This window comes from Salminus brasiliensis, chromosome 1 (assembly GCF_030463535.1).
Source record: "Salminus brasiliensis chromosome 1, fSalBra1.hap2, whole genome shotgun sequence".
NCBI classification, from domain to species: Eukaryota; Metazoa; Chordata; class Actinopteri; order Characiformes; family Bryconidae; genus Salminus; species Salminus brasiliensis.
The window spans coordinates 37,017,810-37,040,253 of record NC_132878.1 but is presented as its reverse complement, the minus strand read 5'-3'; the positions used below and the strand labels follow the sequence as shown (position 1 = coordinate 37,040,253).

The 22,444-nt window shown below is 39.3% G+C and overlaps 1 protein-coding gene and 1 long non-coding RNA gene across 6 annotated transcripts; both read right to left on the bottom strand.

The window, feature by feature from the left end:
- Nucleotides 1-2,369: 2,369 nt before the first annotated feature.
- On the bottom strand, nucleotides 2,370-17,041 carry LOC140575425 (polymeric immunoglobulin receptor-like). 5 transcript variants are annotated; one of them, XM_072695735.1, is made up of 11 exons: nucleotides 16,937-17,041; nucleotides 16,524-16,835; nucleotides 14,757-15,077; nucleotides 10,107-10,184; nucleotides 5,603-5,680; nucleotides 5,407-5,484; nucleotides 5,259-5,294; nucleotides 5,073-5,147; nucleotides 4,913-4,987; nucleotides 4,238-4,305; nucleotides 2,370-3,845 (listed from the first exon to the last, which is right to left on the bottom strand). In XM_072695735.1, the coding sequence occupies exons 1-11, from the start codon at nucleotides 16,983-16,985 to the stop codon at nucleotides 3,726-3,728; spliced, it is 1,290 nt and encodes a 429-aa protein (XP_072551836.1). In that variant the 5' UTR covers nucleotides 16,986-17,041; the 3' UTR covers nucleotides 2,370-3,725. The 5 variants fall into 5 exon arrangements, with proteins under 5 accessions (XP_072551836.1, XP_072551864.1, XP_072551846.1 ...); XM_072695763.1 differs by lacking the exons at nucleotides 10,107-10,184; nucleotides 14,757-15,077; nucleotides 16,524-16,835; nucleotides 16,937-17,041 and adding exons at nucleotides 5,837-6,157; nucleotides 7,604-7,915; nucleotides 8,035-8,299; nucleotides 8,373-8,389; XM_072695745.1 differs by lacking the exon at nucleotides 5,259-5,294.
- A 1,348-nt stretch (nucleotides 17,042-18,389) lies between these two features.
- Nucleotides 18,390-21,164, bottom strand: LOC140575421 (uncharacterized). Its single transcript, XR_011980814.1, has 4 exons — nucleotides 20,995-21,164; nucleotides 19,229-19,549; nucleotides 19,005-19,082; nucleotides 18,390-18,810 (listed from the first exon to the last, which is right to left on the bottom strand). It is a non-coding gene; the product is annotated as an uncharacterized lncRNA (long non-coding RNA).
- Nucleotides 21,165-22,444: the final 1,280 nt, after the last annotated feature.

The window sequence follows — 22,444 nt, the reverse complement described above, 5'->3', positions numbered from 1 at the left end:
CTGCCCACTGCAGTATAAAGAGAGCCGAAGCTTAGGTAAATTTGTGTGTCTCATTTAATATGACCTCAGCGATTGCAGCTTGAAAGGATTTTTTTAATTGCTATTGTTCACTTTACTAGTATTTCATGGTCTTACGTTGTTGTTTTTTTGGGGTTTTTTTAGGGGGAGGGGGTGTTGGGGGTCCTGCAGCACATTTCTTCTTCCTAAGATATACAGAATTGATGATTTAGATGATAACAATCAATCTAAAAGAATGAAAAATTAACATCAAATGAAATGAGGATTAAAAAGTGTCACAACTTATAACATCCTGAGATCTAGACAATTACATCTACCTCTAAGCTGTTAATCAATCCCCGGGATCTCCATGCTAGTAACATTTTAAAACCTCCATTGAGTCCATAAAGCTTAGAAGACCATTTAGAGATGCTCAAGTTATTTCCAGACCCCAAAGTGAGGAAGAGGAGTCCCAAAATCATATTAGGAATATCATTAAGAAGAGAGGCTGCACTGGTGAGCTCAATAACCACAATGGGACTGGGAGGCCAAGAAAGACCTCCACTACTGATGGCAGAAACAAAACAAAAAAAATCCTCTGTGTTTGAAGATCAGAATCAGCCTTCAGGAGATGGGTGTGTATTTGTCAGAGACTAAAATCTGCAGAAGACTTCATGAACAGAAATGCAGAGGCTACAATGCAAGATGCAAAACTACGAAAGTGCTTAGAAGAGCTGCAGAATTCTGGGATAAGGTCTTGTGGATGAATGAGACCAAGATTACCCTCTATAAGAGAAACCGCCCATGACCAAAAGCATACCACCTCATCTGTAAAACATGGCTTGGGCATGTATGGAAGTGACAGGTGCTAGTGCTCGATCTTCATAGATGGTGTAACTGCTGAAGGCCTCCAAATGCCTCCAAACGCATTGGGTGACACTTTATTCTACAGCAAGATAATGATCCCAAACCTACTGCTAAGGCAACACAGGTGTTCCATAGGCTGAAGAGAAACGTTTGCTAGGGAACAAGGCTCTAAAATAAGCAGGAGTTGAAGATGACTTCATTAGAGGCTTGGCAGAGCATCACTGGAGAAGCTACTCAGCACATAATGTGAGAAAATGACTGTTTGAGTAACCACATGTCTGTGGCTGGTCGACTAGGAGGAATAGAACGACTGGCCACTTCTTTTTTCTCAGAACATCAGCTAATGATTCAGCCCTTCTTCTGAACCACACTGTATTTTTGGCTTGTGGGAGGAGGTTTTTTATGCCCTGATATTGTGAAGCAATCTGTCCCCAGAGGTCAACGCATTAACAAACCGGATAATAGATGTGTGTGGTCATATACACTTATTGAGTGCCTTATTAGGTCTAACACAGTCTAACGTCCTTTTGTCCAGTCTGTACCGACATTTTCAATACTCTAAACACACTTAGCACAACATCCATCTGTGGTGGTCTGTACCATTACCACGTTCATGTTGGTTTCACACAATATGCAGTCAATTCACATGCTTACATTTTGTGTATAGAAGCTAGCAATTACCATGTTTCAGAAAATATATAAAGTACTGAGGCATTTTTAAAGAAGAATACTTACAAACTTAAATGCAAGCTCTGTCTTTAACAATGTGCTTATCATTCAACAACACTGAACATGACAAACCACTTGAAATGGGTAAATTGCTATAGGTGGCCATTCTCCAATGATCTGAGCAGATTTAATGCTCAGATTTAAAGTCTATTTACAGATCCAGGCCAGTCTTTCCTTTTAGACCTATTAGCTACGAGAATAAGGACAAACATTTGCTTTGTCATCTTAAATATTCTAGAATCTAAAGAGTTTAGTCTGATGATTTATTCGTTTACATCTAATAATTCTGTAGAAGATGAGAAATTAATATTTTAAAAACTTATTTCTATGTGTGCTCACACATATGTGTCAGCAGTAAAGTAGTCGAATGCATTTATTTGAAGGGGTGTCCACAAACATTTGGACACATATTGTAAGTTGTTTCTGTATAAAATAAACCAACCATAGCCATTTCTGCTTTGTACATTATGTACTTTTACACATATAAGCCCAAAGGTCAAATATATAGATTGGTTTGTACATCACTTTTGCAGTGGCAGAGTTCTGACCTCAACCATATTGAAATGCTGTGGTAATATAAATATAATCAAAATAAACACAAACTTTAAAAATAGAATCTCATTACAAATATTTATAAGAAGAGCAAGTTAATGATGTTAATGATGAGTAGTTTTCACTTCTCTAAACAGGGGCATCTAAACTAGATTAACAGATAAATAATTACATAAATAATAACATACATAAATAACCAATACATGACAAATACAAAATAATAGTGCTTTTTATTGCTTTTTATTTTTTCTCATTATATTGTTAAAAGTTTAAACATAAAATATTTGACAACAAATTGCTCAAAAACAACTATACAAAATAAGGGTAAAGGGTAACAATACAAATTCTAATACTACATATACATATTTTTTCCCAAATTTGGGAGAGAGTGGGCTACACACCTGCTAGATACTTTTATAGGTCCTTGGCATAGTGGCCTTTAATTTGGTTTCAACAGAAAAGTCCCAAAATGTTTTTATTTTGTGGTTGCAACACATGATATTTTTTAAATGGACATTACTAGACAATGTTTAGATAGATAAGATAAATGGATAAAGTAATTTCAAAACAGCAGTCATGGCCAGACGGTTGCACCCCATGATATTTAGACACTTTAAAATGACAATTACTAATCTTTTGAGACAACTTAATGTTTGTATATAGGAGATATAATACATGTATTTTGGAATCTTATTATGCACTTTTTAACTTCAAATAATGCAGTCAGGAAAGCGTCACATCATTGATCCATGTAGCAATCTGAATGGAGGTGGTTAGAGATTTACTCAATTTTAAAAAACACTCTTGATACCTAAAAGGAAGTCTGATAAATTACATTATTAACAGTAAACATTTTTGTTATGTACAAAGTAATATGACCATTAGGTCCTTCATGGTTAAACAATTTCACTGTTATGGTTTTCTGAATTAATCCTCATCCAAATCAAGCATATTGACAAATATAATGTGCCTATAATAATAACACAAAAAATTACCTTGCAGATATTTATTAAACACATTCATTCAGCAATGAGGTGAAGAAACAACCCTGAGTGAAAGCCAAAGATTTGAAGGCATCATTGGTACAGGCTAACATCTGTGTTTATGAGTCTACAGTCTGTAAAACCTTGAACAAGCAGGGTGTCTGTGGTAAAAAAAAAAAAATTGTGGACCGATATAAAAGATCAGATCACATTTTATGAGAAATTAATGCAGAAAACTATATTTTCTTTGGATAATACATTAAGGTTTTTTTCAAAAAGTGTCATGTTAGATTCTGTATCATGAATTAATCTATTATTCATATTTAAATTTAGATTTTTGTATTCAAATATATATTTTCTAGTGGAATGATTCTAACTCTATACACATTAAAATGTACAGCCACTATAACCAACAAAAGGGCAATCTTTGAGTAAAATGACAAATATAGTGAAATGAAGTAATAATTTTTAAACATTTTACAGTGCTGTTCTGTTAGCTTTGGAGGAGGGGAAAAAGTAATGTAGCTTGTAGCTTACTCAAATGTAAGTAGTCTAAACAAAAAGGAAACATTCGAGTAAATGTTAATGTGAGTGCGTCTAGGTATTTAAGTTTTTGATGCAAGCGTATTCGGTCGTCTCAGTGTTGCTCTGAACATGTGCTGGTGCGGCTGTGTTCCTGTGGGCTATAGTAGAGTATGTCACACCATCAGAAACAGTCTGTGGAGAGAGAGGAAGAGAAAGCAGAAGAGAGAGTGGACTAATTATACATTCAACACACAGATTGAGCTCTCATACATACACATCAAAGCCTGTATAACTGCCTGTATAACGTCTGCTCTATGATTTTGATTTAAAAGTAGAGGAAGAAATCATTTTTCATGCTATACAAAGTGTGTTCTACATTAGCATTACATGCACATCATTTAACAATAAAACCCAGCTGAGTGTTGGGTTTTGGTGAGCACTGTTCAGTACAGTTCAGACTGGTCATCAACAAAACCTACGAAATTCAGCTCACAGTTCTTCTTCACAAAAAATATTCGATATGAAAAAATCTAGCATAAATAAAGATCTCAGCTCAGCATTAGAAAAACTATAAGCGTGCTAACTTGATTCTTCTGCTTTTCGTCAAGGCCCAGATGGTCTTCAGTTCTTACGTCCTGCATATTTCTTTTTCCTAAAGGGAAAAATGACAGTGGTAAAGTGTACATGGTGAAGGTGAAGGAGCATTACAGTGTTTGAGTGACAAAAGGTCACTCTAATATGTCGTTGGACTGCCTTTAGCCTTGATTACGGCACGCTGTGGCATCGTTTCCACAAACTTCTGCAATGTCACTACAATTCTTTCAGTCCAGAGTTGCATTTATTAAGATCTTGCACTTATGATGGGAGATTTGGACCACTACGCAAAGTTTTCACCAGCACATCCCAAAGATTCCTAGTAAGGTTTAGGTGTAGACTATGTGGTGGCCAATCCATGTGTGAAAATGTGTCTTTCATCAGACCACAGGACCTTCTTCCATTGCTCCAGAGTCCAGTCTTTATGCAGGTTTGGTGTGTTTTTACTTAATTTAAATTTCTAAAAGTAGCTAAGTAAAGTAATCAGATTACATTATTTTGATATAGTAATCCTTTGAATTATGTTACAATTACATTGTTAACAGGTAATCAGTAATCTGTAACAGGTTCCATTTTTAAAGTAACCCTCCCAACCCTGACGGTGATGCTACTGTATCATCCGGTCATTGAGAATACGATTGACTATGTGTTTGTGTTTGCTGTACCTCTGCGCCTCCAACAGATGAAGACCAATACTCCAAGTAGCAGAAGCAGCAGAACTGTTGTCAGGACACCAATAACTGTGTAGTGAATGAAATACAAACAACCTGAAGTTCTGACATTACCCAATTGTTTAGTTCTTAATAATATGAAGAGTTGTTTAACCTGTAGCTTGGGTTTGTGTGGTAGGGTGTGGCCCAGACGGAGAGACTGATGTTAGGTTTGTTACCGCTGATGTCACTGCAGAAATACACAACCAAAGACTGTATAGTCAAAGACATACATACAGCAGTAACCTTAGGTTCAGAAATGACTTAGTCTTTTACTGCTGATTAAAATGGAAAGTTTTACCTGAATGTGTGGTAGAGTGCTGTCCTGGTAGAGAGACTGATTATGTTGTATCTTTTGTTAGTCCGTTTTTAAATTCATAATAAATAGAAAAACAATAGTAATTTAAAGTGTTTCTATCAGAGCTGATTCAAATGGACAGTTAGTTCACCTGCTGGTTGAGCTGTTTTGGTTGGGTGAAGTGGCCCTGGTTCAGACGCTGGTGGACGTTTTGTAAAAGTTTCTCTCACTGAAACACACACACACCCCAGCACTGTAGAATTAAATACTGTACAGTAAATAAAAATCACTAAGTTGAATAAATGTTTCTCTCAATCAGAGCTGATTCAAATGGACAGTTAGTTCACCTGCTGGTTGAGCTGCTGTGGTGGGGGGAAGCGGCCCTGGTTCAGATGCTGGTGGATGTTTTGTAAAAGTTTCTCTCACTGAAACACACACACACACACACACACACACACACACACACACACACACACTTTCAACTGGTTCCAGCCTGCATACACTTCATCCTCATCATCATCAATCAGGACACTGGTCTCTAATAATGATTCTCAAAGTTTTTACAGGAAAATCAGTTTTACCTTTAATAAAAAGTCTGACATCTTTAACATCCCCCTGCACTGAACACCTGTAGACTCCCTGATCCTCTTCAGTCAGGTCTGATAGGTGTAGGGAGAGGTTTCCTGGGTTCTGATTGGTCAGTGTGACTCTGCCTCTGTGTTGTTCAGTCTGTACAGGGTATATTTGTACATCACGAGGACCTCCAGATCTTAATAAATTAAAGCTCCATGTAAGATTGCTGGGTTTGTAGTGAAGGTCAGTGCAGGAGCAGGGCAGGACTACAGATTCTCCTGAGATCCTCGTCACCTCCTCTATCTCTCCACTCTTCATCAGATCACAGGCTGCAGAAATGAAAGCTATAGTTAGGAGAGATCAGCACTGCACTCACCTGATTATTCACCTTCACTGCTTTAACAGAGGTGAGAACGAGTCACTGAACTGTGAGTCACGAGTAAGTCTCAGTCCTGGAATTCAAATGGTAAATAAGTCATGTCTCAATATTTCACTGTAATATTCAATCTAATATTTAAACACTGGACCCTAAAGATAAGGATGAAGGATGAACATCAGAGGTCTTTTACATGTATTACTCTTCCAGAAATGACTAAATCCAAAACACATGAAAGATCAGCACACATGAATAGATGTCCTGTTCAAACTACTGCTGAATCTGAACTGCTGAAAGACTTTCTAATGAAGATTTTAATGAACGGGAGCTTCTTTCAGTTCTTCTGTGCTCCTGCTTAACCTTCAAAGCCCTCTGCAAACAGAACCAGTTCAGTGTTTCTTCAACTACCACGAGGAAACTGCAGTTACTCCAGTAAGACTGGAGTTTAAGAGCAGAGTGAGGAATTACATGAACTTTCACACTGGTCTCACTCGTCCTCTGAATACGTGTGAATGAATCAACCAGAAGCTCAGTTACTGAAGAAGCTGCTGTCTGATGTCAGATACTCTTTTACTGCGGTTCTGTTTAGTCTACAGCAGGAAACGACACCGTTTTCTTAAAAAGACTGACCAGAGTCCCGTCTGCAGTCAGACACCTCTCCCCGTTTCTTCAACTTTGTGTCTTGAGTCCAAACCTCTGACCTTTAATCAGATTCTTCTCCTGAGAATTATTGTTCTGTTGGACTCCAAAATCAGACCCGCAATTGATCCACTTTTCAGAACAGCTGCAGATTTCGATTCTACTAACTGCAGCATTTTGAAGTTTTCAGGTAATCAGATAAAAGACAGAAATGAGACAAAGATTAAAGACTGATATCAAATAAAGATAAAAGACTGAAAATAGATGAAGATTAAAGACTGAAATCAGATGAAGATAAGAGACTGAAATCAGATAAATATAAAATACTGAAATGAGACGGAGATTAAAGACTGAAATCAGATGAAGATAAGAGACTGAAATCAGATAAATATAAAATACTGAAATGAGACAAAAATTAAAGACTGAAATGAGACGAAAATTAAAGACTGAAATGAGACTGAGATAAACTAAAATCAGATAAAGATAAAAAGACTGAAATCACATAAATATAAAAGACTGAAATGAGATGGAGATTAAAGACTGAAAACAGATGAAGATAAAAGACTTACATGAGATAAAGATTAAAGACTGAAATGATACAAAGATTAAAGACTGAAATCAGATCAAGATAAAAGACTGAAATTAGATAAAAGATTGAAATCATAAATGCAGAATTTTAGTATGTTGTTTGTTAGTTTTGTACAGATTTGTGCTTCAGATGACTTTCAATCCTGAAAATTATGTCAATTAAATTTTTCACCTTTAACATCTAGTCTGAAGTCTCTGCTTTCCTTCTCAGTCTCACACCTGTAGTATTTGTCATCTTCTTCTCTCAGGTCAGAAATGAGCAGAGAGAGATTAGCAGGAGAGTCTTTATTAAAGAGCTGAAATCTGTCTCTGTACTGATCAGCCCTGAACAGCTCAGTCAATTCTCCTAGTTCCCCCTGCCTCCTAGTCTTCCAAACGAATCTCTGAGGTTTGGTCTGCAGGTCAGTGCAGGAGCAGGGCAGCAGAACTGAACCACCAGTACGTCCTTTAATTTCACTGAACTGCTGTCCTGAGAGAGTACAACCTGCACACACACACACACACACACACACACACACACACACACACACACACTTCATGTCTTATGGTGAATTAGAAAAACACACATTTCTCTGGATGAAGGTTTGAAAGATCTGCTCTTACCTGCAGTGAAGTGAAACACAACCAGCAAAAGATACAAACACTCCATCATCACTGATTCTTCTACACACACTAATGTCCCTCAAAGAGAAACACACACACACACACACACACACTCTACCACACAGCCTGTGTGTCTCTCTTTTATACTGGTCTTCAGGAAACCTCAACTGTAACTGCGTCAGTTCTCCTTTAGTCCCTCTGTTGTTGACTTTAACACTTCACTCTTCATCACTACCAATCTGATGGATTTGGTGATTTAGGGGTCCTGAAGGTAAAAGATGGGTATCTGTTTCTCTAGTTACACTATATTAAAACCATTCATGTCCAGTTCTGCATACCTCTGCATAAGCTCAGACACTGAAGATGGTGGTTGAAGACCAGTGTGAGAAACAAACAGCAGGGTTTGGGTGTTTACTCAGAACCCAGAGCAGAAGCAGGAAGTGGTCAAGTGTTAGTTATTGAATGCTGCAAACACTGCAGAGTGAACACACAGGACTCTACATTCCTGCACATAAGCTTCTAATCATCTTCTATGATTCACAGTGGGCCATTAGTAAATGGACAGACGCACCATGAGCATGTTCTGGAATTAGCTTCTTAGGGTTCTTGCTTGTTTACAGTCATTATTAGGAAAGAGCAGGTGATGCAGATTTCACACACTCTCCTCAAACCTCGTCCCAACAATCAGCAGACATGCTGCTTAGCTTATTTGGACACACTGAGCAAAGAGGAAAAAAGGGGTTGGGTTTCATGAAAAGAACACCACTCCAAATGTTAAGCACAGGGCAGTGCATCGTTTAGGGGTTGGGTTAACTGTATATAATTAACACTGTCTATAATTCCCACAGAGTGACTCTGCTTTACCTTTATTCAAACATCATAAGAAGATCAGAGCAGTCAGAGATATTTCCTAAACTGTGAGTGTAGAATCCTCCACACTGTGACATCCAGCCCTACACTGACATTTATCTGTATGTACGAAACATGTGATAAGACACACACACACAGTTGGTGGTCTACATGGTTAGAAGAGCAGTGCAGTCAGGGTTACAGCACAGGGTTGCCCCCTGGTGGTGTTTTAGTGGAAATACATACAACAGATCCAGCTCAGTAGCCCCACCCCACAATCCACAATGACCCCTTCAAAAGAACTAAGAGCACAGAGTCAATCCTAGTGTTGAAGTGTTCACATTATAGAGAGGTGTGTGATTTAGAAGGTGTAGGACTGAAGATCACAGTGAGATCAGAGTTCCTCTGCTATTCTAAAGTAGCTTTGATTTTCTTCATGATCTTTTAGATGGATTACACCCTCAAAACACTTCCAGAAACAGGAGCACACTGCTGTTCTGTCTGAAGGAGATCAGATCCACTAGTGACTTTATAGTGAATGAGAAATAAAGACAGTAAAACGAGTCTCGTACTGATGTTTATTCTGATCTCAATGAAAATAACAGAACGATCAACACACACGTGTGTGTGTGTGTGTGTGTGTGCAGGAGTCTAGAAAAAGGGAGAGATGATGTTCTTCAGAATTAGAAAGTGTGTGTTGGTCCAGGAGTGTTTTCTGAAGACTAATGTACAACACACCACCTGTAGAGAGAACACACACAGACACACACACTCAGCAACAGTAGATGAGTGTGTAATCCCGGACACATTCAACATGTAGAACTGTAGTCAATATTAATGATGGTGATTGATTTAGAAAGGAGCTTCTTCAGCTTCAGAGCAGACCTCTCAACACTAGTTGTACTTTTGATGGGATGTTCAGTGTGTGTTAAACGCTTTAGTAAATCTGCCTCTATGAGGACGCTGAACTCACATCATTCTCTCACTTTCAGTCACGGCTGTAGTTGGAGGCTCTTCTGATGGACCTTCTGCTGGGTCTGTTCTCCAGAGGTGTGTAAAAGTTATCATCATTAAACAAAACACCGCTCACATTTTTAACCCCCACCCTCCCCCAACTACACACACAGCACTGTAGAATTAAGGACTGTACAGTAAATAAAAATCACTAAGTTGAATAAATGTCTCTCTCTATCAGAGCTGATTCAAATGGACAGTTAGTTCACCTGCTGGTTGAGCTGCTGTGGTTGGGTGAAGCGGCCCTGGTTCAGATGCTGGTGGATGTTTTGTAAAAGTTTCTCTCACTGGAAAACACACACACACACACACACACACACACACTTTCAACTGGTTCCAGCCTGCATACACTTCATCCTCATCATCATCAATCAGGACACTGGTCTCTAATAATGATTCTGACAGTTTTTACAGGAAAATCAGTTTTACCTTTAATAAAAAGTCTGACATCTTTTAAATCCCCCTGCACTGAACACCTGTAGACTCCCTCATCCTCTTCAGTCAGGTCTGATAGGTGTAGAGAGAGGTTTCCTGGGTTCTGATTGGTCAGTGTGACTCTGCCTCTGTGTTGTTCCGTCTGTAAAGGGTATATTTGTACATCACGAGGACCTCCAGATCTTAATGGTATAAAGGTCCATTTAACAGTGCTGGGTTTGTAGTGAAGGTCAGTGCAGGAGCAGGGCAGGACTACAGATTCTCCTGGGATCCTCGTCACCTCCTCTGTCCCTCTACTCTTCATCAGATCACAGCCTGCAGAAATGAAAGCTATAGTTAGGAGAGATCAGCACTGCACTCACCTGATTATTCACCTTCACTGCTTTAACAGAGGTGGGAACGAGTCACTGAACTGCGAGTCACGAGTAAGTCTCAGTCCTGAAATTCAAATGGTAAATAAGTCATGTCTCAATATTTCACTGTAATATTCAATCTAATATTTAAACACTGGACCCTAAAGATAAGGATGAAGGATGAACATCAGAGGTCTTTTACATGTATTACTCTTCCAGAAATGACTAAATCCAAAACACATGAAAGATCAGCACACATGAATAGTTGTCCTGTTCAAACTACTGCTGAATCTGAACTGCTGAAAGACTTTCTAATGAAGATTTTAATGAACGGGAGCTTCTTTCAGTTCTTCTGTGCTCCTGCTTAACCTTCAAAGCCCTCTGCAAACAGAACCAGTTCAGTGTTTCTTCAACTACCACGAGGAAACTGCAGTTACTCCAGTAAGACTGGAGTTTAAGAGCAGAGTGAGGAATTACATGAACTTTCACACTGGTCTCACTCGTCCTCTGAATACGTGTGAATGAATCAACCAGAAGCTCAGTTACTGAAGAAGCTGCTGTCTGATGTCAGATACTCTTTTACTGCGGTTCTGTTTAGTCTACAGCAGGAAACGACACCGTTTTCTTAAAAAGACTGACCAGAGTCCCGTCTGCAGTCAGACACCTCTCCCCGTTTCTTCAACTTTGTGTCTTGAGTCCAAACCTCTGACCTTTAATCAGATTCTTCTCCTGAGAATTATTGTTCTGTTGGACTCCAAAATCAGACCCGCAATTGATCCACTTATCAGAACAGCTGCAGATTTCGATTCTACTAACTGCAGCATTTTGAAGTTTTCAGGTAATCAGATAAAAGACAGAAATGAGACAAAGATTAAAGACTGAAATCAAATAAAGATAAAAGACTGAAAATAGATGAAGATTAAAGACTGAAATCAGATGAAGATAAGAGACTGAAATCAGATAAATATAAAATACTGAAATGAGACGGAGATTAAAGACTGAAATCAGATGAAGATAAGAGACTGAAATCAGATAAATATAAAATACTGAAATCAGACAAAAATTAAAGACTGAAATGAGACGAAAATTAAAGACTGAAATGAGACTGAGATAAACTAAAATCAGATAAAGATAAAAAGACTGAAATCACATAAATATAAAAGACTGAAATGAGATGGAGATTAAAGACTGAAATCAGATGAAGATAAAAGACTTACATGAGATAAAGATTAAAGACCGAAATGATACAAAGATTAAAGACTGAAATCAGATCAAGATAAAAGACTGAAATTAGATAAAAGATTGAAATCATAAATGCAGAATTTTAGTATGTTGTTTGTTAGTTTTGTACAGATTTGTGCTTCAGATGACTTTCAATCCTGAAAATTATGTCAATTAAATTTATCACCTTTAACATATAATCTGAAGTCTCTGCTTTCCTTCTCAGTCTCACACCTGTAGTATTTGTCATCTTCTTCTCTCAGGTCAGAAATGAGCAGAGAGAGATTAGCAGGAGAGTCTTTATTAAAGAGCTGAAATCTGTCTCTGTACTGATCAGCCCTGAACAGCTCAGTCAATTCTCCTGGTTCCCCCTGCCTCCTAGTCTTCCAAACGAATCTCTGAGGTTTGGTCTGCAGGTCAGTGCAGGAGCAGGGCAGCAGAACTGAACCACCAGTACGTCCTTTAATTTCACTGAACTGCTGTCCTGAGAGAGTACAACCTGCACACACACACACACACACACACACACACACACACTTCATGTCTTATGGTGAATTAGAAAAACACACATTTCTCTGGATGAAGGTTTGAAAGATCTGCTCTTACCTGCAGTGAAGTGAAACACAACCAGCAAAAGATACAAACACTCCATCATCACTGATTCTTCTACACACACTAATGTCCCTCAAAGAGAAACACACACACACACACACACACACTCTACCACACAGCCTGTGTGTCTCTCTTTTATACTGGTCTTCAGGAAACCTCAACTGTCCCTGCGTCAGTTCTCCTTTAGTCCCTCTGTTGTTGACTTTAACACTTCACTCTTCATCATTACCAATCTGATGGATTTGGTGATTTAGGGGTCCTGAAGGTAAAAGATGGGTATCTGTTTCTCTAGTTACACTATATTAAAACCATTCATGTCCAGTTCTGCATACCTCTGCATAAGCTCAGACACTGAAGATGGTGGTTGAAGACCAGTGTGAGAAACGAACAGCAGGGTTTGGGTGTTTACTCAGAACCCAGAGCAGAAGCAGGAAGTGGTCAAGTGTTAGTTATTGAATGCTGCAAACACTGCAGAGTGAACACACAGGACTCTACATTCCTGCACATAAGCTTCTAATCATCTTCTATGATTCACAGTGGGCCATTAGTAAATGGACAGACGCACCATGAGCATGTTCTGGAATTAGCTTCTTAGGGTTCTTGCTTGTTTACAGTCATTATTAGGAAAGAGCAGGTGATGCAGATTTCACACACTCTCCTCAAATCTCGTCCCAACAATCAGCAGACATGCTGCTTAGCGTATTTGGACACACTGAGCAAAGAGGAAAAAAGGGGCTGGGGTTCATGAAAAGAACACCACTCCAAATGTTAAGCACAGGGCAGTACATCGTTTAGGGGTTGGGTTAACTGTATATAATTAACACTGTCTATAATTCCCACAGAGTGACTCTGCTTTACCTTTATTCAAACATCATAAGAAGATCAGAGCACTCAGAGATATTTCCTAAACTGTGAGTGTAGAATCCTCCACACTGTGAGATCCAGCCCTACACTGACATTTATCTGTTTGTAGGAAACGTGTGATAGGAAAGACACAGTTGGTGGTCTACATGGTTAGAAGAGCAGTGCAGTCAGGGTTACAGCACAGGGTGTTGGTGTTTTAGTGGAAATACATACAACAGATCCAGCTCAGTAGCCCCACCCCACAATCCACAATGACCCCTTCAGAAGAAATAAGAGCACAGAGTCAATCCTAGTGTTGAAGTGTTCACATTATAGAGAGGTGTGTGATTTAGAGGGTGTAGGACTGAAGATCACACTGAGATCAGAGTTTCTCTGCTATTCTAAAGCAGCTTTGATTTTCTTCTTGATCTTTTAGATGGATTACACCCTCAAAACACTTCCAGAAACAGGAGCACACTGCTGTTCTGTCTGAAGGAGATCAGATCCACTAGTGACTTTATAGTGAATGAGAAATAAAGACAGTAAAATGAGTCTTGTACTGATCTTTATTCTTATTCTGTGTGTGTGTGTGTGTGTGTGTGCAGGAGTCTAGAAAAAGGGAGAGATGATGTTCTTCAGAATTAGAAGGTGTGTGTTGGTTCAGGAGTGTTTTCTGAAGACTAATGTACAACACACCACCTGTAGAGAGAACACACACAGACACACACACTCAGCAACAGTAGATGAGTGTGTAATCTCGGACATATTCAACATGTAGAACTGCAGTCAATATTAATGACGGTGATTGATTTAGAAAGGAGCTTCTTCAGCTTCAGAGCAGACCTCTCAACACTAGTTGTACTTTTGATGGGATGTTCAGTGTGTGTTAAACGCTTTAGTAAATCTGCCTCTACTACATCATTCTCTCACTTTCAGTCACGGCTGTAGTTGGAGGCTCTTCTGATGGACCTTCTGCTGGGTCTGTTCTCCAGAGGTGTGTAAAAGTTATCATCATTAAACAAAACACTGCTCACATTTTTAACCCCCCACCCTCCCCCAACTACACACACACACCCCAGCACTGTAGAATTAAGGACTGTACAGTAAATGAAAAACACTAAGTTGAATAAATGTCTCTTTCGATCAGAGCTGATTCAAATGGACAGTTAGTTCACCTGCTGGTTGAGCTGCTGTGGTGGGGGGAAGCAGCCCTGGTTCAGATGCTGGTGGATGTTTTGTAAAAGTATCTCTCACTGAAACACACACACACACACACACACACACACACACTTTCAACTGGTTCCAGCCTGCATACACTTCATCCTCATCATCATCAATCAGGACACTGGTCTCTAATAATGATTCTGACAGTTTTTACAGGAAAATCAGTTTTACCTTTAATAAAAAGTCTGACATCTTTAAAATCCTGCTGCACTGAACACCTGTAGACTCCCTGATCCTCTTCAGTCAGGTCTGATAGGTGTAGAGAGAGGATTCCTGGGTTCTGATTGGTCAGTGTGACTCTGCCTCTGTGTTTTCCAGTCTGTACAGGGTATATTTGTACATCACAAGGACCTCCAGATCTTAATGGTATAAAGGTCCATTTAACAGTGCTGGGTTTGTAGTGAAGGTCAGTGCAGGAGCAGGGCAGGACTACAGATTCTCCTGAGATCCTCGTCACCTCCTCTATCTCTCCACTCTTCATCAGATCACAGGCTGCAGAAATGAAAGCTATAGTTAGGAGAGATCAGCACTGCACTCACCTGATTATTCACCTTCACTGCTTTAACAGAGGTGAGAACGAGTCACTGAACTGTGAGTCACGAGTAAGTCTCAGTCCTGGAATTCAAATGGTAAATAAGTCATGTCTCAATATTTCACTGTAATATTCAATCTAATATTTAAACACTGGACCCTAAAGATAAGGATGAAGGATGAACATCAGAGGTCTTTTACATGTATTACTCTTCCAGAAATGACTAAATCCAAAACACATGAAAGATCAGCACACATGAATAGTTGTCCTGTTCAAACTACTGCTGAATCTGAACTGCTGAAAGACTTTCTAATGAAGATTTTAATGAACGGGAGCTTCTTTCAGTTCTTCTGTGCTCCTGCTTAACCTTCAAAGCCCTCTGCAAACAGAACCAGTTCAGTGTTTCTTCAACTACCACGAGGAAACTGCAGTTACTCCAGTAAGACTGGAGTTTAAGAGCAGAGTGAGGAATTACATGAACTTTCACACTGGTCTCACTCGTCCTCTGAATACGTGTGAATGAATCAACCAGAAGCTCAGTTACTGAAGAAGCTGCTGTCTGATGTCAGATACTCTTTTACTGCGGTTCTGTTTTGTCTACAGCAGGAAACGACACCGTTTTCTTAAAAAGACTGACCAGAGTCCCGTCTGCAGTCAGACACCTCTCCCCGTTTCTTCAACTTTGTGTCTTGAGTCCAAACCTCTGACCTTTAATCAGATTCTTCTCCTGAGAATTATTGTTCTGTTGGACTCCAAAATCAGACCCGCAATTGATCCACTTATCAGAACAGCTGCAGATTTCGATTCTACTAACTGCAGCATTTTGAAGTTTTCAGGTAATCAGATAAAAGACAGAAATGAGACAAAGATTAAAGACTGAAATCAAATAAAGATAAAAGACTGAAAATAGATGAAGATTAAAGACTGAAATCAGATGAAGATAAGAGACTGAAATCAGATAAATATAAAATACTGAAATGAGACGGAGATTAAAGACTGAAATCAGATGAAGATAAGAGACTGAAATCAGATAAATATAAAATACTGAAATCAGACAAAAATTAAAGACTGAAATGAGACGAAAATTAAAGACTGAAATGAGACTGAGATAAACTAAAATCAGATAAAGATAAAAAGACTGAAATCACATAAATATAAAAGACTGAAATGAGATGGAGATTAAAGACTGAAATCAGATGAAGATAAAAGACTTACATGAGATAAAGATTAAAGACCGAAATGATACAAAGATTAAAGACTGAAATCAGATCAAGATAAAAGACTGAAATTAGATAAAAGATTGAAATCATAAATGCAGAATTTTAGTATGTTGTTTGTTAGTTTTGTACAGATTTGTGCTTCAGATGACTTTCAATCCTGAAAATTATGTCAATTAAATTTTTCACCTTTAACATATAATCTGAAGTCTCTGCTTTCCTTCTCAGTCTCACACCTGTAGTATTTGTCATCTTCTTCTCTCAGGTCAGAAATGAGCAGAGAGAGATTAGCAGGAGAGTCTTTATTAAAGAGCTGAAATCTGTCTCTGTACTGATCAGCACTGAACAGCTCAGTCAATTCTCCTGGTTCCCCCTGCCTCCTAGTCTTCCAAACGAATCTCTGAGGTTTGGTCTGCAGGTCAGTGCAGGAGCAGGGCAGCAGAACTGAACCACCAGTACGTCCTTTAATTTCACTGAACTGCTGTCCTGAGAGAGTACAACCTGCACACACACACACACACACACACACACACTTCATGTCTTATGGTGAATTAGAAAAACACACATTTCTCTGGATGAAGGTTTGAAAGATCTGCTCTTACCTGCAGTGAAGTGAAACACAACCAGCAAAAGATACAAACACTCCATCATCACTGATTCTTCTACACACACTAATGTCCCTCAAAGAGAAACACACACACACACACACACACACTCTACCACACAGCCTGTGTGTCTCTCTTTTATACTGGTCTTCAGGAAACCTCAACTGTCCCTGCGTCAGTTCTCCTTTAGTCCCTCTGTTGTTGACTTTAACACTTCACTCTTCATCATTACCAATCTGATGGATTTGGTGATTTAGGGGTCCTGAAGGTAAAAGATGGGTATCTGTTTCTCTAGTTACACTATATTAAAACCATTCATGTCCAGTTCTGCATACCTCTGCATAAGCTCAGACACTGAAGATGGTGGTTGAAGACCAGTGTGAGAAACGAACAGCAGGGTTTGGGTGATTACTCAGAACCCAGAGCAGAAGCAGGAAGTGGTCAAGTGTTAGTTATTGAATGCTGCAAACACTGCAGAGTGAACACACAGGACTCTACATTCCTGCACATAAGCTTCTAATCATCTTCTATGATTCACAGTGTGTCATTAGTAAATGGACAGACGCACCATGAGCATGTTCTGGAATTAGCTTCTTAGGGTTCTTGCCTGTTTACAGTCATTATTAGGAAAAAGCAGGTGATGCAGATTTCACACACTCTCCTCAAATCTCGTCCCAACAATCAGCAGACATGCTGCTTAGCTTATTTGGACACACTGAGCAAAGAGGAAAAAAGGGGCTGGGTTTCATGAAAAGAACACCACTCCAAATGTTAAGCACAGGGCAGTACATCATTTAGGGGTTGGGTTAACTGTATATAATTAACACTGTCTATAATTCCCACACAGTGACTCTGCTTTACCTTTATTCAAACATCATAAGAAGATCAGAGCAGTCAGAGATATTTCCTAAACTGTGAGTGTAGAATCCTCCACACTGTGAGATCCAGCCCTACACTGACATTTATCTGTATGTAGGAAACGTGTGATAAGACACACACACACAGTTGGTGGTCTACATGGTTAGAAGAGCAGTGCAGTCAGGGTTACAGCACAGGGCTGCCCCCTGGTGGTGTTTTTGTGGAAATACATGCAACAGATCCAGCTTAGTATCCCCACCCCACAATCCACAATGACCCCTTCAGAAGAACTTAGAGCACAGAGTTAATCCTAGTGTTGAAGTGTTCACATTATAGAGAGGTGTATGATTTAGAGGGGGTCGGACTGAAGATCACACTGAGATCAGAGTTTCTCTGCTATTCTAAAGTAGCTTTGATTTTCTTCATGATCTTTTAGATGGATTACACCCTCAAAACACTTCCAGAAACAGGAGCACACTGCTGTTCTGTCTGAAGGAGATCAGATCCACTAGTGACTTTATAGTGAATGAGAAATAAAGACAGTAAAATGAGTCTCGTACTGATCTTTATTCTTATTCTGTGTGTGTGTGTGTGTGTGTGTGTGCGTGTGTGTGTGTGTGTAGGAGTCTAGAAAAAGGGAGAGATGATGTTCTTCAGAATTAGAAAGTGTGTGTTGGTTCAGGAGTGTTTTCTGAAGACTAATGTACAACACACCACCTGTAGAGAGAACACACACAGACACACACACTCAGCAACAGTAGATGAGTGTGTAATCTCGGACACATTCAACATGTAGAACTGTAGTCAATATTAATGATGGTGATTGATTTAGAAAGGAGCTTCTTCAGCTTCAGAGCAGACCTCTCAACACTAGTTGTACTTTTGATGGGATGTTCAGTGTGTGTTAAACGCTTAAGTAAATCTGCCTCTATGAGGACGCTGAACTCACATCATTCTCTCACTTTCAGTCACGGCTGTAGTTGGAGGCTCTTCTGATGGACGTTCTTCTGGGTCTGTTCTCCAGAGGTGTGTAGAAGTTATCATCATTAAACAAAACACCGCTCACATTTTTAACCCCCCACTCTCCTCCAACTACACACACACACCCCAGCACTGTAGAATTAAGGACTGTACAGTAAATGAAAATCACTAAGTTGAATAAATGTCTCTCTCTATCAGAGCTGATTCAAATGGACAGTTAGTTCACCTGCTGGTTGAGCTGCTGTGGTTGGGTGAAGCGGCCCTGGTTCAGATGCTGGTGGATGTTTTGTAAAAGTTTCTCTCACTGAAACACACACACACACACACACACACACACACACACACTTTCAACTGGTTCCAGCCTGCATACACTTCATCTTCATCATCATCAATCAGGACATGGGTCTCTAATAATGATTCTGACAGTTTTTACAGGAAAATCAGTTTTACCTTTAATATAAAGTCTGACATATTTATAATCCTGCTGCACTGAACACCTGTAGTCTCCCTCATCCTCTTCAGTCAGGTCTGATAGGTGTAGAGAGAGGTTTCCTGTGTTCTGATTGGTCAGTGTGACTCTGCCTCTGTGTTTTCCAGACTGTACAGGGTATATTTGTACATCACGAGGACCTCCAGATCTTAATGGTATAAAGGTCCATTTAACAGTGCTGGGTCTGTAGTGAAGGTCAGTGCAGGAGCAGGGCAGGACTACAGATTCTCCTGGGATCCTCGTCACCTCCTCTATCTCTCCACTCTTCATCAGATCACAGGCTGCAGAAATGAAAGCTATAGTTAGGAGAGATCAGCACTGCACTCACCTGATTATTCACCTTCACTGCTTTAACAGAGGTGAGAACGAGTCACTGAACTGTGAGTCACGAGTAAGTCTCAGTCCTGGAATTCAAATGGTAAATAAGTCATGTCTTAATATTTTACTATAATATTCAATCTAATATTTAAACACTGGACCCTAAAGATTACTGTAAGGATGAACATCAAAGGTCTTTTACATGTATTACTCTTCCAGAAATGACTAAATCCAAAACACATGAAAGATCAGCACACATGAATAGATGTCCTGTTCAAACTACTGCTGAATCTGAACTGCTGAAAGACTTTCTAATGAAGACTTTAATGAACGGGAGCTTCTTTCAGTTCTTCTGTGCTCCTGCTTAACCTTCAAAGCCCTTTGCAAACAGGACCAGTTCAGTGTTTCTTCAACTACCACGAGGAAACTGCAGTTACTCCAGTAAGACTGGAGTTTAAGAGCAGAGTGAGGGATTACATGAACTTTCACACTGGTCTCACTCGTCCTCTGAATACATGTGAATGAATCAACCAGAAGCTCAGTTACTGAAGAAGCTGCTGTCTGATGTCAGATACTCTTTTACTGCGGTTCTGTTTAGTCTACAGCAGGAAACGACACTGTTTACTTAAAAGGACTGACCAGAGTCCCGTCTGCAGTCAGACACCTCTCCCCGTTTCTTCAACTTTGTGTCTTGAGTCCAAACCTCTGACCTTTAATCAGATTCTTCTCCTGAGAATTATTGTTCTGTTGGACTCCAAAATCAGACCCGCAATTGATCCACTTATCAGAACAGCTGCAGATTTCGATTCTACTAACTGCAGCATTTTGAAGTTTTCAGGTAATCAGATAAAAGACAGAAATGAGACAAAGATTAAAGACTGAAATCAAATAAAGATAAAAGACTGAAAATAGATGAAGATTAAAGACTGAAATCAGATGAAGATAAGAGACTGAAATCAGATAAATATAAAATACTGAAATGAGACGGAGATTAAAGACTGAAATCAGATGAAGATAAGAGACTGAAATCAGATAAATATAAAATACTGAAATCAGACAAAAATTAAAGACTGAAATGAGACGAAAATTAAAGACTGAAATGAGACTGAGATAAACTAAAATCAGATAAAGATAAAAAGACTGAAATCACATAAATATAAAAGACTGAAATGAGATGGAGATTAAAGACTGAAATCAGATGAAGATAAAAGACTTACATGAGATAAAGATTAAAGACCGAAATGATACAAAGATTAAAGACTGAAATCAGATCAAGATAAAAGACTGAAATTAGATAAAAGATTGAAATCATAAATGCAGAATTTTAGTATGTTGTTTGTTAGTTTTGTACAGATTTGTGCTTCAGATGACTTTCAATCCTGAAAATTATGTCAATTAAATTTTTCACCTTTAACATATAATCTGAAGTCTCTGCTTTCCTTCTCAGTCTCACACCTGTAGTATTTGTCATCTTCTTCTCTCAGGTCAGAAATGAGCAGAGAGAGATTAGCAGGAGAGTCTTTATTAAAGAGCTGAAATCTGTCTCTGTACTGATCAGCACTGAACAGCTCAGTCAATTCTCCTAGTTCCCCCTGCCTCACAGTCTTCCAAACGAATCTCTGAGGTTTGGTCTGCAGGTCAGTGCAGGAGCAGGGCAGCAGAACTGAACCACCAGTACGTCCTTTAATTTCACTGAACTGCTGTACTGAGAGAGTACAACCTGCACACACACACACACACACACACACACACACACACACACACACACACACTTCATGTCTTGTGGTGAATTAGAAAAACACACATTTCTCTGGATGAAGGTTTGAAAGATCTGCTCTTACCTGCAGTGAAGTGAAACACAACCAGCAAAAGATACAAACACTCCATCATCACTGATTCTTCTACACACACTAATGTCCCTCAAAGAGAAACACACACACACACACACTCTACCACACAGCCTGTGTGTCTCTCTTTTATACTGGTCTTCAGGAAACCTCAACTGTAACTGCGTCAGTTCTCCTTTAGTCCCTCTGTTGTTGACTTTAACACTTCACTCTTCATCACTACCAATCTGATGGATTTGGTGATTTAGGGGTCCTGAAGGTAAAAGATGGGTATCTGTTTCTCTAGTTACACTATATTAAAACCATTCATGTCCAGTTCTGCATACCTCTGCATAAGCTCAGACACTGAAGATGGTGGTTGAAGACCAGTGTGAGAAACGAACAGCAGGGTTTGGGTGTTTACTCAGAACCCAGAGCAGAAGCAGGAAGTGGTCAAGTGTTAGTTATTGAATGCTGCAAACACTGCAGAGTGAACACACAGGACTCTACATTCCTGCACATAAGCTTCTAATCATCTTCTATGATTCACAGTGGGCCATTAGTAAATGGACAGACGCACCATGAGCATGTTCTGGAATTAGCTTCTTAGGGTTCTTGCTTGTTTACAGTCATTATTAGGAAAGAGCAGGTAATGCAGATTTCACACACTCTCCTCAAACCTCGTCCCAACAATCAGCAGACATGCTGCTTAGCTTATTTGGACACACTGAGCAAAGAGGAAAAAAGGGGCTGGGTTTCATGAAAAGAACACCACTCCAAATGTTAAGCACAGGGCAGTACATCATTTAGGGGTTGGGTTAACTGTATATAATTAACACTGTCTATAATTCCCACAGAGTGACTCTGCTTTACCTTTATTCAAACATCATAAGAAGATCAGAGCACTCAGAGATATTTCCTAAACTGTGAGTGTAGAATCCTCCACACTGTGAGATCCAGCCCTACACTGACATTTATCTGTATGTAGGAAACATGTGATAAGACACACACACACACAGTTGGTGGTCTACA